General features: G+C 38.3%; 1 protein-coding gene across 1 annotated transcript in view; it reads right to left on the reverse strand.

The window, feature by feature from the left end:
- Positions 1-15,573, reverse strand: part of CFTR (CF transmembrane conductance regulator) — a 168,373-nt gene extending 152,800 nt beyond the window's left edge. The window contains exon 1 of the mRNA XM_059396522.1: positions 15,404-15,573. Within this exon, the coding sequence (XP_059252505.1) occupies positions 15,404-15,456 (53 nt within the window). The 5' untranslated portion in view covers positions 15,457-15,573. The remainder of the gene's footprint in view (positions 1-15,403) is intronic.
- Positions 15,574-16,968: the final 1,395 nt, after the last annotated feature.

Here is a 16,968-nt window from a genome sequence, read left to right on the forward strand (position 1 = left end):
TGCAATCTCCAGGGAATACTAACAAGCCCCATCAGGTATCATCCTGGTTTTACAATACTTTATCATGTTTATACCACAATACAGTGAAACTGATTATAAAACTCACCATCAATTTAGTACTAGCCTTTCCAAAAAGAATTACTACATTAAGAATCCTTTTTTAAAGAAATTTTCAATATTATACACTTACTCAGGCAATTACCTATCCCTTCCTATTTATTATCATAATCTAAGTTTTATTCTAAGGCTTCTTCACATTCAGATCAAAAATATTCTTTTGACTCACTCTTGGCTACTCACAGCTATGAAGAGGGTTACTGTGACAAGCTGCATTTGTAACAGAGCCTCCTGTAGGACAGGCAAGATAATTTTGAGGCACAGTGAAGTGCTGAGGTTGGGGAACTTCAACTTTAATTACAGAGTCTGGGCTGACAAACTTCATAATAATATTAACTGTTCCTTTCAAAACTAAACCACAGAGTAATTTTTCTCAAGAAAACTGCAAGCAAGAAACTAAATTTAAGTTAAAAGTCAACCTTGTGAGGTGCAACCAGTACAAATACTTCAACTGAGGCCACTGGAATATATACCTTCAATATATTGCTAAGTTTCCATATTATAATTCCTTCCTGGGCCTGATGGCTGACAAGTTTCCTTTGATATCAGTTGTAAGAGGCATCTCAATTTCAGAAACATTGTGCATAAGGCATACATATGGGACCAAGAAAATAATGCATAAATGTTATAGAATCATTTCAACCTTTATTTGGGAGCAAGAAATTAACTGTATCTTTGTGTTAATGGAAGAGTTGTTGTCTTACATTGTCACTTTTATTTGCATATATTGCAGTTTCATGAGAGATTCCATTTGCAAGCTGGGATTCATTTATGAACCTATTGGTTTTTTTTTTTTTTTAATTGTGAAAACCACCACAAGTAGGAAAATCTGACATTTATTTAAAACAAAGTGTCAAACATCATACTGAAGAACCATCTGACAGGTCTCTCTGCCTCTTCCTTCAATCCAAAGAAACAGAATAAGAGTACACAGAGAGAAACAGAAGACAAAAATGCTGAACATCTAGGACTTGGTGATCACAGCTGGACCACAAGGAGGGGAACACTGAACTGACTGAACTGGGGATGCAGGTGAGGGCTGAAGTTGGTAATGTGAAGAGTGGAAGCAAAACACGCCAGGAAGCCTGGAGTAGCAGGTGTGATGAAGTGGAAAATGACAGGCAGGTGGATTTAGAAAACAAAAACAATGAAGGGTGATGGCTAGTCCCTGGATGGAACAAACCAGCATAAGAAGTGCGGTCTGGTTTTGTTGAACTGATGTGTTCCCATGTGATAATGGTTGGCTAGCGGCATGCTTTTTGGCTGATCACATCTTTCATTCTCCAATTGGACCTTTAGAATTTTGAAGACACCATTAACCCAAGATAAGACAATGCCCTTTCACTCCTCCCCATCCTCTCATCTTCATCCCCCAAGCCCCAAACTCCAAGCAGCTTGTCACATGGACCTAGTTTCTGGAACTTCCAAGAAGAATAGAGTCAAATGCCTTATTTAAATGACATTATTTATAAAGCTTATATCAAAAATAATAAATTTCAGAGGCAAGAAAATTAAGAAAATCTATATAAGAATGAAGTGAAATTATTAAATTCACCAACTCCATTCTAGGCTTTTGGATAGTGTGTTGTACTAGTTAAGAGCAGTAAATCCAGAGCTCTGGATTTAGACCAATATAAATACACATCTTGATTTCACAGTAATGAGCTGGGTGACCTTGTATAAACTCTTCATAATCTTTCTAAACCACATATTTCTTAGATGTAGAATCTCTTTGGAATTGAAGAATTCCCCAAGGTAATAGAGACAATCCCTGGTACATTGAAAGTGCTTAGAAATATGTTAGGAGGTAGTGGGAGACCAGAGAACAGATCTTGCAATAACTATGCGAGAGGAAATTTTGAATTCTGTGGCACATTAAACTGTATCTATGTTTCTGTTGTTAATTTGCTGAAAAAATTTCAATAAATTCAAAAATCCTCTTCCCTTGGACGCTAAGGTTGGAAAAGAGGAATGTTGGGAGAGAGAAGTTTCTTGGAGCTGGGAGAAGATAGAATCACCTCCATATCCCTCATTTTTTATGATTATGTGGTAGAATCCCGTTATCCTCAAATCTATAGTTTTCCAATCTTTTACTAAGATTGAGAAGCAGTAGTGAGGCCATTTAAACAGTTTCTTAAGACTGACCTAAGGGTTCCAGATTTTAGTAGACAAGAAGAATCACCTAGGATGTTGAGAAAAATGTGATTGCCCTTTTCCAGAGATTGTGACTTAGTAAGGACAGAGTGAGATCTAGGAATCTGCATATTTGATATGGTATTTCTATCTTAATTTAAGTTTACTTAATTGATAATTAATTTAATTAATAATCCATTTAATAATATGTCAATATTTTTTAAAGCAGGTATTTGGCAGGGCAGTCTGATAAGCACTTCCCTAAAGCTATACAAATACTGTTAATTATGAAGAGGCTCCTAATTTTCAGAGCACATGTATTCAGCTTAAGAATTTCTTTATCTCATTTCTAGTTAGATTTCCCTTTCAACAGAATAACTAAACTTCGATCAAATTTCCGGAAGCAGCAGATTTGATGTTCATTGTTTTTTTTTTTCATAATAACTTATATATATCTCCTAATCCCAGAATTTGACTCTGCCCTGCAGTAATTGTGACAGAGTGTGACTTGAGAAAGCCAGGAGTTGTGTTGCTACCCTTAACAGCATCAAAAACAATTGAATCAGGGGCACTTGGATGGCTCAGTCAGTTAAGCATCCTCTGACTCTTAGTTTTGCTCTGTGATCTCAGCGTTCTGAAACTGAGCCCCACATTGGGTTATGTGCTCAGTGCAGAGTCTGCTTGGTATTCTCTCCTTTTCCCTCTCTCTTCCCCTCTGCTACACCCCACCCCCCACTCCCACCCCCAAACCTGCATGCATGTGCCCATCTGTGCACGCACACATTCTCTCTCTTTCTCCCTCTAATAAATAAATGAAATCTTTAAAAAACAAAACAACTGAATCAGCAAAAGTTTACATGAGTTCAAAAAGGCTGCCAAATTACCAAGTTAATACCTCAAGGGATCCAAACACTCTGTTCAAGGATTAAATCTGACATACAGGGGCACCTGGGGTGGTTCAGTCAGTTAAGCATCTACCTTTGGCTCAGGTCCTGATCCCAGGGTCCTGCAAGCCGTGAGCCCTGAGTCCCGCATCAAGCACCAGCTTCTCTCTCTCCCTCTGCTGTTCCCCTTGCTTGTGCTCTCTCACTCTATCAAATAAAATCTTAAAAAAAAAATTCCAATATACATTTCTAAAGGTAATCACCTTAAGTTTCTATTTCATAGGAAAATTTTTTTTAATTTTAAAAAATGCATCAATTTTTGTTGTCAAGGAATTCTACTGTTGACTTCAAGTTAATTTTATTATGTGAGATGATCTTTATTCAGTCGATTTTATAAATCAATAAAATATTTAAGTTTCCTTCATTAAATGGGGCAAGGGAAAGATGTATAGATGATGACATCTGTGCTCCAAAGGGAAAATAATTGCATCATTAAAATTATAAACATAGGGGCGCCTGGGTGTGATCTGTCTCTCAGGTAAATAAATAAAATCTTTAAAAAAATAAAAAATTAAAAAAATAAAAATAAAAATATAAACATAAAAATTCTTTCTCATGTTTTATATATAGAATTTTATATATAGAATTTTTATATAAAAAATACATAAAAGAAGAATAATTAGAATGTATAATAAGTTTTGATGTGTTCTAATTCAAAGTACTATATTCCTGGAACATACCAGACACTCAATATTTATGTTAAATAAATGCATGTATATGTTCAAGGATGAATGACTTGACATTCACATAGGCATTTCAAAGTTATTACTTTTACCTTAATTAGTTCATTTTATAGTGATTGCCTTTCTTTCTTTTTTTAATATATATATATTTTTAATTTATTTGACAGACAGAGATCACAAGTAGGCAGAGAGGCAGGCAGAGAGAGGAAGGAAAGCAGGCTCCCCGCTGAGCAGAGAGTCTGATACAGGGCTCGATCCCAGGACCCTGGGATCATGACCTGAGCTGAAAGCAGAGACTTTAACCCACTGAGCCACCCAGGCGCCTGGTGATTGTCTTTCTAATAAAATTCCACTACATAAAACTTAGTTCTGATTAAAGCTACTTCTGAGCTTTAATTTCATCAGTTTATAAATTCTTCAACATGTGAATACAATTTTGGATCTCATTATAGGCACATACATACTTTTTAAAGTTTTTATTTAAAGTCCAGGTGGTTAACATACTGTGTAAATATTCATTTCAGATGTACAATACAGAGATTCTTCACTTACATACAACATCCAGTGTTCATCACAAGTGTCCTCCTCAATCTCCATCACCTTTCTAACCCATCCCTCCACCCACCTCTCCTTGGGTAACCATCAGTTTATCTTCAATAGTGAAGAGCCTGTTTCTTGGTTTGCCTCTCTCTCTCTTTTTATATTTTATGCTCTCAATTAACTGATTTATGTAAATACCTAATGTCTAATTGTTTTAATGACATTGGTCCCAGTTGACTCCAGAATCAAATTAACCCATGGGGGATTTATTTGTGTTGTGTACTTTCATTCACAGAGCATATATACCAGCTATACATTGACTTTTCTGGATAAAATAGAGTAACGCTATTAAATATCAGATGAAAGAGGTAGAAAAAAAGCTAATATGAGTTTTTAGAAGTCAACCCTATCTTTGAGTTGAAAGAAATGCTTTTGGTAACAAATATTCATTAGCCTGTTTATTATTCTGTTGAAAAATGTATTCAGAGGTCCAAGACTAAAATGAATTAAAGGTCCTCTTTTTAAAAGACTAAATTGTGGTACATACATTTAGAAAGACATTTTGGAAATAATCATTTTAATAACCTGATTTAAAACTAAACTGTCAGACACACTGAAGACTAACATGAGATCTGAAGAATAAAATACTTCAGGAAAAAAGTCTATCTATAGCAAAGCGGATATTCATCGATCTCCTGAAGAAAAATGACAGTTTACTAAGCTGGAATTTTCCTATAAAGTGCCATACATTACACAAGAAAATAAAGGAAACTGATTTTCCTATTTCATGTAATACTTCAGAACACATGGATTTGGTAAAAACAAAGAATATTTTTATTCAAAATTAGACATTTTATCTTCAGAATATCAAAGTTTAATGTCCATGTGTACAAGTAAATTTTTACATTTCCATCAAAAATTAAATTTTAGAAGTATATCCATAAACTGAATTAGTCAAGTTTTATTCACTTCAACAAGCATATCTTAAGGGCCTACTAGGTCAAGGAGTCACACAGATGCCTAGTACCAAAAAAATGGATAAGTGCTTCTATCTTGAAGGACCCATTAAAAGGTGCTTAGGCAAACAGGAAGTCAAGAAGAAATAGTCAACAGGTTCCCAAAAGAAAAAACTATTCTGATAAATTAACAGCTGTTAAGCTACTATTTTCCTCTTCGGGAAAGCCCATTTTGCTTCACTTTTAAAGTTGTGTGTTTCACTTCCTTTTTAAAATTACTCAATTACTGCATAACAATAATATGAATTACATATGAGCCTTAGAAACTTTTTCTAGATCTTTAAGTAATTTTAAAGCTGTACATTTTGAAGCTTCTTGCAATAGACTTTTTTTAAAAAGAATATATTGTGACTGATTATGTAAATACCTAATGTCTAACTGTTGAAAATTATAGGTGAAAACTATGAGGGACACCTAGGTGGCTCAGTTGGTTAAATCGCTGCCTTCAGCTCAGGTCATGATGCCAGGGTCCTGGAATCGAGTCCCGCATCGGGCTCCTTGCTTGACAAGAGCCTGCGTCTCACTCCGCCTCTGCCTGCCACTCTACCTGCTTGTGCAGGCCCACACACTCTCTCTGACAAATAAATAAATAAATAAATAAAATCTTTAAAAAAATAAAAAAAAAAAAAGGAAGGAAGAAAACTATATGAAATTCAAATTTCAGTGCCCATAAATGAAGTTTTATTGGAACAGAGCCATGCCCACTCTTTTGCATATTGTCTCTGGCTGCTTTTCCACAATGGCAGAAGTCACATAGCCCACAGCATTGAAAATATTTACTATCTGGACCTTTACAGGAAAAGTTTGCCAAACTCTAATCTAAAGAATAGCAATGCACTTGGGGCTCCTGGGTGACTTAGTTGGTTAAGTATCTAACTCTTGATTTTGGCCCGGGTCTCCATCTCAGGGTTGTGAGTTCAAGGCCCACATTGGGTCCTGCATTGGTCTCCGCATTAGGCATAGAACCTACTTTAAATAAATAAGTAAATAAATAAATAAATAAATAAATAAATAAAAAGTATAGCAATGAACCTGGATTAAGAACATGAAGCTTTGTTAGCTCTTATTTTCCAGAGTTTACAAGAATGTTTAAAATAAACAAGATGTGTAGAGAGCTTCCTATATAGTTTCTCCAAGATGCTTCCTCTAGAAGTAGGACTGGTAAACCCCACCAGTAGGAGATTATTCTTTTGTTGCTCTCACAACCAACACTGGCCTCCAAACTCTGGCCTTGAACTTCTTCTAAACACAGCTGTCAGACATCTGGGATTCTGCCTTTTCAGCTTCATTTTCACATACTGACCTGACTGGTACAAGATGAAATTTGTGGGGCTCTCTTTCAAATTAAGAACTTCGAGAAAATCACTAGGCATTTGGGGGAGAGGGGGGAGAGAGGGGATGACATTGGGTAGAAGCTCAGTAGGCAGTGTTAAGAAAGTTCTGTGTATTTTAACAGGCTCAAAGTTTGAACACGAAACAATGACACCTGATCTTTTCCAGAGTAATGAGAATCTTTTGTTAACACAAACACAAAATATTTCATGCTAGTAGGTGTGCTTTTATTTACTTAGTCACTACAGACAGGACCTGCAGCCCCAGCCGATTTTCATACCGCCCTGAATGTCTACGATCTTAGAAATCAAATGTGTAAAAACCACTGAAAGAAGTGAACTTTCAGTGAGATGGAGGCACTTCAGACCCCACCTGAGTCAGTGGGTTTGGGAGGGGGGGAGGTAGAATATCTAAGTAAATCTTACCTCCTGCCATCCCTAAAACACAGCTGTTGACTCCTGACACTCTCAAGGTGACTCCATAGCACAATAAAGCCAAACAAGGAGCCACTCTAAATCCTTCCCTGGACACTGTCCTGGACATTTTACTGAACAGCACGAGGACAGTATTTATAACCCTGTCACTTCAGACTTTTTAATTTCTCTTACCTCAATCTGGAAATCACTATTTTCAAATAGCTTTATTACCAGGCCTGGAGCCATATACATCATTTTCTTTTTTAAGTTTAAAGGGAGCAGAGGGTCCACTAGACCTCCATCCCCCACCCCCAAGCCTTCTCCCAATCTCCTCACCCAGCACATTTCATCCCCCCTTTACCCAAGACAGAACATCTAGACATTATCCTTGACGCTTCTCTATCCTTCACCTTCCACTTCTAATCTATTGCCAAGCCTACTCCTGCTCCCAAATGTCTTTCTTTTTCTCTTTTTTATTCCTAAGATTTTTTACTTTTAAGTAATCTCTACACCCAATATGGGGCTAGAAATCATGACCCTAAAATCAAGAGTCACATGCTCTAATTAACTGAGCCAGCCATGTGCACACACACCCACCCACCCGCAATGTCTTTCAAATTCATCTTTCTATCCCTACAGCCCCCTATTTCCTTGGCAAAACTGCAACAGCTTTGAACTGGTCATGTCACTCTTCTTGAAATCCATGGCTTTTCATTTCTAATATGATAAAGCCCAAACGAAGCTCACCAAGTCCCTTTTAATCAGGCCCTGACTAGAATTTCAGATGCATCTCCCACAAATCTGTCACATATCTTATGTTCCAGTCACAGGGAAAGTCTCTGAATTCTTTGAAGGTGTCATGCTCCCTCTTGCTGACAGTCCTATACAAAGTCTGCTGCTTCCATGGTTACATTTTTCCTAATGCATCCCCGCCCTCTCTGGACAATCTCCTTTAGGTGTCAACTCAGGAGTCACTTCTCCAGCAAGCCTTCCTTAACCAGCCTTAGACAGGATTGGATGAGCCAGAGTGTTTTTACAAGCCTCTGTGACTCTGGGTTGCAGAGAATTCATTCCACTAAGGCAACACCAATTTCTTTCTTGTCCATCTCAACTCTATTAATGCCCTGCATAGCATACAGAAGGTGGTGAATGAATGAACCTACAAAGGAAGTACTGCTCTGATTCAGCTCCTTGTAGCAACCTCTGGGAGATTTCTCTGATTATACCAGAGTAAAGCCCAGTTTCAGGGCTGAGAATCCTAACAATAAGGACTTAGCAGAAACCTTTAAATCATTTCCTTATCCCATAAGCAAGGAACAACCAAGCAGTCTTCCCCAGAAAGGCTAAGACCTGGCCATAAAGGGACACAAAAAACATTTGACAGAATAATTGTTCTGGGCAATAAAAAATCTGTCCATGGCCCTGCTTGCACTGACCCCTTTTTATCAGAACAGTGGTGCATTACAAAACTGTTGAGTGTACAGTACCTATAAGTCTCTCAGGTTGATCACCATGGAATCACCATCACCACAAAGAAATATTTATTAAACCATTACATGCTGTGGTCTCAATACTATATGAAACGAGTCATAGAAAGTCCTGACATCCAGGGCTTTATAGTTAGAAAATCATCATTGATGCTAAAAGGCAGTAATAAGCTAACGGAGCTGCAAAGAGAATAGCAACCTTGACAAGCCTTGCCACTTGGAAACAGCTGCGAAAGCCAGGATCTTTCAGAGCTCTGTAAGAAATATATTCATTCTCTACACAGAACAATCTAATTGAATTTTTACAGGTTCCTTGATAAAAGAAGACTAAACTCCCGGCTGACACTAAACTCAATAGTTAAGCCACTTTGTAATGCTAATTTCTCTTTCAAACAACTACCAGGTAAATTCTTCCAGACCTGGTGAGAAGCCTCTGAAATGGTAATGTTTTGCTCTGGCGATAAAGTACTGAACGTTTTGGATACAATACACCTTCTGGCAGGGTCCACAACCAGACCTCCGTTGTAATCTGTTTTCCCCTCTTGACCTCATTACAGCTCCAGGATTTGGTTCCAGGGACGTGCTTTTACACAGATGCGTCAGGAATCCGTGGAATCAAAATTGCCAAAATTGCTGCTGAGTCAGAGTTGTTTTTAAAAATTTAACAAACAACATATAGCTGCATGCTAAATGGTTAACACCCTTTCCTGATGGTTTCGCAATCCTATACTTACATTGTAACTGTATCACACTGAAATAACAGGTTCCTGTGAAACAACACTAACAATAATAATACATCTTATAGTGGTGCTCCTTTAAGGGCCTTTTAAACAAGTTTGAACATTTATGTATTGAATATTATCATACTAAGTCCTACTTCCTCCCACAAAACACAAACGGAAAATTGGAAAACCGTGATTTCCCTAGTGTATCAGTTGGCTCCAAGGGATATTTTGTTTGTCACATCAAACATAAAATATTGATGGGGCGCCTGGGTGGCTCAGTGGGTTAAGCCTCTGCCTTGGGCTCAGGTCATGATCTCAGGGTACAGGAATCAAGCCCCGCATAGGACTCTCTGCTCCACAGGGAACCTGCTTCCCCCTCTCTCTGCCTCCTCTCTGCCTACTTGTGATCTCTATCAAATAAATAAATAAAATCTTTAAACATAAAGTAAAATAAAATATTGACGAAGGAGTTTAAGAAAAATAGATTCCACTTCTGTTTAAGAAGGAATTGAACATTAAAGCTAAACCATCAGCTATGCATTTTCTTGCTGTTGTTGTTTTGTTTTTTTAAAGATTTTATTTGTTTATTTGACAGAGAGGGAGATCACAAGTAGACAGAGAGGCAGGCAGAGAGAGAGAGGGGTAAGCAGGCTCCCCACTGAGCAGAGAGCTGGATGTGGGGATGGATCTTAGGACCCTGAGATCATGACCTGAGCTGAAGGTAGAGGCTTAACCCACTAAGCCACCCAGGTGCTCCTTCTATGCATTTTTAAGTATATAAGAATACTCCTGGACTGTCAAGTAAGTAATAATTTGAACCACTGAAATACACTTCAAAAATTAAAGAGGAGGGGCACCTGGGTGGCTCAGTGTGTTGAGCCTCTGCTTTCTGCTGGGGTCATAATCTCCAAGTCCTGGGATCGAGTCCCCCATAGGGCTCTCTGCTCGGCAGGAAGCCTGCTTCCCCCTCTCTCTGCCTGTCTACTTATGATCTCTGTCAAATAAATAAAGAAAATCTTTAAAAAAAAATAAAGGGGGGGGGGAGGAATTTTTTAAACAACCAAAATTAACTAAAAGGAATTTAATTATATATACATGTATTTTACATGTTAATATATATATATAACTTCAGTTTCGGTCATATTACACGAAAGAGATCATTTTAGAATTCAGAAAGTTAAATCAATCAAGATTGACACATCCCAGGTTGGAAAATCTGAATTGTATTATACATGATCGGCAAAAGGTGGATGGATAAAAAGGGATAGTCAAGGACTGATGTAGGGAGTCAACATTTGACAGTGTTCAGACAACACTGTCCAAGAGAAAGAGGTATCTGTTCTAAAAGTGGTCTCTTTCAATTCCTCTGGAAGACAAAGCCAAGAGAGCATAAGAAAACCCTGGGTCATCCTTACTGGAAGACATATGTGCACAGACTGACTAGATGGACTCATGGTATCCAGGCTCCTTGGCAGCTGAACATCTCAAGATGAATTGTGTGTCTCATGTTGGCCTTTTGTTTCATGCATCTATGTCTTTTGATCTGCAGAGGCTCAACTCTGTCTGAGAGACAAACCTGAGATAATGCATGTGTATTGATCAGGATAAGACTAGACCCTTGTTTGAATAGCCAACTGATCTTTCTCTGCAGTGGTTCTACAAATGCCTGCCAACAAACTGCAAAAGTGTTTATGACTCTATTTTGATTCTGCCGTAATTTTAAGATTTCCTCATGCCTTACCAACAAGTAGTGAAATGTAAATACAAAGTCACTTTATTTTTTACAATATGCCATAATTTATATAATCAAACAAGTATGGTCACCTTCAGAACTGTGATCTTCATGGTTCTTCCATTATAAACTGATTGCAAGTATGCTTCTGTTGCTCAAAGCACTTATATTTAAAAAAAAAAAAAAAAAAGCACTTATGTTTTTCTTCATTAGGAAATGTCTATAAAGTTTGCAATACATTTTTTTCAATGAAAATTCCTAAACTTAAGTAGCACTTGGCTTTAACAAAGCAAATTCTGATGAAGAATCTTTATACTATCAGCATAGATTTGATTTCAAGATACAGCCATAAGTCATTTAAGAGCAAGTTCCAGTCTGGGTAATAGGATTAATAATCTAACGCAAGCTACAACTAAAAATAATGCTAAACAGTAATGGGCCCATTATATACCCATGAGAAGAAACTTATATACTATTTTTAAAGGTAATTTCATAAAAAGAATCTGAACTACTTTGATCAAAAGCAGAATGTTTAGAATGAGTTTAGTTTTCATTGATAGCTATTTTGATTCACCATACCCATTCTAATACATAAATTCTAGTTTGTTTAAAAACCTCTCATTACTTTGTATTTAGTAGTTATGAAAGTATCTTAGGGACATCTGGGTGCCTCAGTCATTTAAGCAGCTACCTCCGGCTCAGGTCATGATCCCAGAGTCCTCGGATCAAGTCCAGGGTTGGGCTCCTTACTCAGTGGGGAGCCTGCTTCTCCCACCACCTGCCCTTCCAGTTCCCCCTGTTTGTGCGCTCTCTCTCTCTCTGACAAATAAATAAATAAAAACTTTTTTAAAAGTATCTTAAATTATTTGGTACTTATTAAAATATCTTAAATGATTCTATTATTAAACTGAGACTTATGTAATTCTTGGCCTTAGATCCTAATATTACTGTATTTACTCTTTGATCTTATTGACATTTCTCTGTGGAGTTTATCAGGAACCCCGTCCAGTTTTTGTTTTTGTTTTTAAAGATTTTATTTATTTATTTGAAAGAGAGACAATGAGAGAAAGCATGAGAGAGAAGGTCAGAGGGAGAAGCAGACTCCCCGTGAAGCAGGGAGCCCGATGTAGGACTCAATCCCAGGACTCCGGGATCATGACCTGAGCTGAAGGCAGTCGCCTAACCAACTGAGCCACCCAGGCGCCCACCCCATCCATTTTTACAAGACTCTGTGGCACTTGGATTCTGTGGGGCTCTGACAATTCTTCAAGCATTGATCTAGACTCCTGGTATGGATGCCATGACTACATTCAAAGTATTCAAGACTTCAGATGTCTTTCAAATTTTGTACTTGATGCAAAATTAAGAAAGTACTACTTAAAACTATCCCAAACTTTACTAGCTTTTCCAATAATAAAACCTGAACAATGAAGGATTTAATATAATCTATAACCCAGACCATAATAGCTTTACCCTTTGATGACTCTGAAACTGAATGGATCATATTCAGAAAGTTAAATTCTAAAGTAGTTAATGTGCCATTCTAGTTGAGATATTACCTAAATTAAGTTCTCATCCAGGCCCATTCTTACAGACTGATAGTCACAATTATATTCAACAAAGATGAATTGAGGATCTGATATAAACAAAGTGCTTGGTATTATAATGAATGTAAAAATATGATAATAAAACTAGCTAACATTTACTGGGCTAACCACTTTACATGCATTTTTCTCAACAGATAAACCCCTAGGCCTTATGTCCTATTAGTCTCAAGTTTTAAAGATCAAGTAACACAAATACAGAGATGTTAAGGGACTTGCCTCAGGTCACACAGCTCAATCTAAACAACCAGAATCAAAACAGTCTGAATGCAAAGGCAAAATTCCTGACCCCAAAGCAATAGTGGTCAATGCAGAAGGTAAATTTCTGACCCTATGCAGAAAATAAATTTTTTACCCTTTTAGAATTAAAACCAAGAAGAAAATTTATAATCACTGCTATTTTAGGTGATTGTCAGTCCCCATAAATAGTAGAAACTTAACTTTTAAAAAATACACCTCTTTTTTTAAATTTTTTTATTTTTTAAAGATTTTATTTATTCATTTGACAGGCAGAGATCACAAGTAGGCAGAGAGGCAGGCAGAGAGAGAGAGAGGAGGAAGCAGGCTCCCTGCTGAGCAGAGAGCCCAATGCGGGGCTCGATCCCAGAATCCTGGGATCATGACCTGAGCTGAAGGCAGAGGCTTTAACCCACTGAGCCACCCAGGTACCCCAAAATACACCTCTTCTTAGACCAATTTATTATGAAATAGTTTGGAGAACAAGAATGAGTATGCTCTTAACAAATTCAGTGGTGATTATAATACATTTTTTAATAAGTCAACCTCAAGGCATTTTTAAAAATTATCCTAAAATATATGAGGTGATCTGCTAAAAAATATTTTGATAGATTAACAGTGATCTAATTTAAATCAACAATGTATTAATTAAAAGTTCCTCAACACTTAGAAGTAGGTCTAGGATATTCATTTTTCTGAAAGCTGCATTTTAGACTGATTGGCATTTATGTTCCTCAAAGTGCTCTGCTAAAAGTCTACAATTTATGACAATCAGCATTCTGATTTTGTAAATAGTAGGAAAATAAATGGACAGATAATCCAATTTTTATAGATGGGGTAACAAAAGGTGCTGAAAACATAAATACTAAAGGTAATTCTAAAGAGTAAAGTCCTACTCTCTTATCCACAGGGATGATCAATGGTCAGGAGTCATTCCTTCACACCTGAGTTCCACACTTACTGCACATGCAGAGAATAAAACATAGATAAGAGAGTCTCTTCCCCCCACACACATATGGGCATATTTATATTTGGCTTTTTTTTTTTTAAAGATTTTATTTATTCATTTGAGAGAGAGACAGTGAGAGAGAGAGCATGAGCGAGGAGAAGGTCAGAGGAAGAAGCAGACTCCCCATGGAGGTGGGAGCCCGATGCGGGACTTGATCCCGGGACTCCGGGATCATGACCTGAGCCGAAGGCAGTCGTCCAACCAACTGAGCCACCCAGGCGTCCCATATTTGGCTTTTCTGATACAAAGTATGCTGATTCACTGGTTAATCATGAATCAAGTAATATTCCATGACAGATCTATACCTATTCATTCATTCACATAATGTAACAGGAACAAAGTAGATACAGTATTCAAAGAACACCTCAAATTTAAAATGCTACATCTAATTACACTTTGCCTAAGACTCTGAATTTAGACTGCATTTTTAAAAACATCATTAGATAAAGTTCCAAGCTTTTATGACTCATCACATGCAAAGGAGGATAAGAGTAAAATTTATTACATGTCAATTCTGCATAACTTCAGTATCCTGTCCTATATCTTCACATTTCCATGATCATTCTGAACTCCCACCCACTCCCCTCCCCTGCACCCCACGCTTAAATGTGTAACTTGCAGGGGTGTCTGGGTGGCTCATTTGGTTGAGCACTGGACTCTTGATTCCAGCTCAGGTCATGATCTCAGGGTCTGGGATGGAGCCCAGTGTTGCCCTGCTTGGGATTTTCTCTTTCTCTCTGCTCCTTCCCCTCTCTTAAAAAAAAAAAAAAAAAAAAAAAAAAAAAAAAAAAAAAAAAGGTTTAACTTGCAGAATTTGTTTTTCTTTAAAAAGATATTTCAAAGGATTTGCTTTCATCCCTAAAAAAAAAAAAAAAATGGAATGGTGGCAAATACTTCTTAGATTTACTCAGTATCATAACAATAAGAACTTTAAGGTCCTCTTACCCACTTCACACATCTCCCTCCAAAAAAGTGTTTTCTGAGCACCTACTATATGCAAACATTGGCACTTGGAATAGGATGCCAAAGACATCTAAGTTTCCAAGGCACTGAGTGGCGACAGTAAGAGACCAAATTGAAGTACTTGTTATCAACAAGGTTCTCATTCACTAATTAGAAAAGTTAAAGAAAACCCTTGCACAGTAGCACATTTGGGTCTCCAAAGCGCAACTTTCAGTTCCAAGTAGTTCAGACTTCAAAGTTAAGCTAAAGTTATCTATTCAAACAATTGGCTTCCCTTTATTCTTTCTTTCACGTTTCCTATTTTGTTCACAAAACCCACATTCTCTCCCATAACAATGAATGATAGCGCATCTTTATAACAAACAAAAAAGCTATTCCTCTTTCCCCAAAACCCAGCCCATACACACACGCCCTCTTCTTTCGTGGGCACGTGTCCTTCCAAAACTCGGCAGGACACCCCCTCACCTGAAAAAAAGTTTGGAGAGGACGCTGGCCTTCTCCAGAGGCGACCTCTGCATGGTCTCTGCGGGCGTCAGGGTCCCTGCCCGGGCAGGCTGGACTCGAGCTCCTAATGCCAAACGCCTTACTCCTCTGGCACAGGCTGCTCGCCCCTTTTTCTCTGACCTGCTGTGATGTCATTTGCTTCCAACACCCCCACCCCACTTCACACACCTCCCCTTCCCTTTAGCTCCTTCCCCCGCCCCCACTGCCCAGGTTAAAAGCTGGGCGCTGCCTGGTCCAGCCCCCAATTTGCCCTAGCGGCTTTCTCCACCCTCTGCGCACCCTGACCGCTCCTTCTCTCCTTCGCTCCTGGCTGCTCCGCGTTTCCCTTTTCCCATTCTGACTCCCAGCCTTCCTCCCTCACTCGCGTTCCTTCCAAGCCCGAGTCCCTACCGTCAAGCCCCCACCCAGCCTGCAGGTGGGGGACAGTCGCTGCCGCTCTCTGAGTCCTGTCTCGGACGCTCAGCGGGAGCAAAACCAGCTCAGCGGCAGTCTCCTGGACCCTCCTCCGCGCCAGGTTCGGGAGAACGCGGGGCACACGGCAGCCAACTTCTGAGCCTTTTTCCTCTCACTTCTTCCGAGAACCTAGCCAGGCTCGCGTTCCGTTTTTGCAAGGTCCATTCTGCAGGGAGAACGAAAATATGTCTCTGCTGTAACAAAATGCAGCCTCAGAGACCAGAAAAGTTCGGAGGCAACGAATGCTGTGTTCACCTTAGCGCTTCCTTTGAGAGTCCGAGGGAAGAACCAAGCCTTGTTAGTTTCAGGCTTAGGTGAGCTGAGTGCTGCTCAAACCCTTGGGAGACGCACTCATGGGGGGAAATCCTATAAGATGGTAATCGCTTTGTCCTGTACGCTCTCAGGATTTGTTCATTGTCTTAAATTTTCAGCCCGGCTTTAGTTCTGAAGGAAGGTTTTTGTGTGTGTTAAAGACTAAGATGACAAATCGACAGTGTGTAAACTAACCCGCCCTCCTATAGATTTCCTAGTCTCGGTCAGCAAAACACCTTGACTAATACACCGGAAGGAATCCAGTCTTTGAAGGGAAGGTAGTGTGTTAACCCCGACCCTGAATCCTGTTGTGTAAAGACAAAGGTACATTGAATTTAAATTGAAAAATTCAAATGAAAGTAACAAATTTAGTCTGATAACTGCCTACAACTAAGGAAACTACAAGTAAGGAAAGGGTGTTTATTTGTAAATTACCATATTGTTGATTGTGGTAACCCAAGTACAGTACAAATAAAACGTGCATTTCACAGTAACAAGAATACACATTTAAATTAATAAACATATTCAGCAAGTTTTTATAGCTTCACTTTCAATTTCAACGATATCTTTTTTCCATCTTAATCTAGGTTGTATAAACATTTAAATTCCATTACGCTAAACTTTAACAGTAGAGAAAATAGAGCAAAGATATAAACCAAAATGCATGGAGTGAGATACCAAGAAGGAACTTCAGCATTTCTAATTCATGATCCTTGCTTCAAATCCTATACCCATGTTTTCCTCTCTCCAGTCTCACATAC

Source organism: Mustela nigripes, chromosome 4 (genome assembly GCF_022355385.1).
Source record: "Mustela nigripes isolate SB6536 chromosome 4, MUSNIG.SB6536, whole genome shotgun sequence".
In the NCBI taxonomy this organism is placed as follows: domain Eukaryota; kingdom Metazoa; phylum Chordata; class Mammalia; order Carnivora; family Mustelidae; genus Mustela; species Mustela nigripes.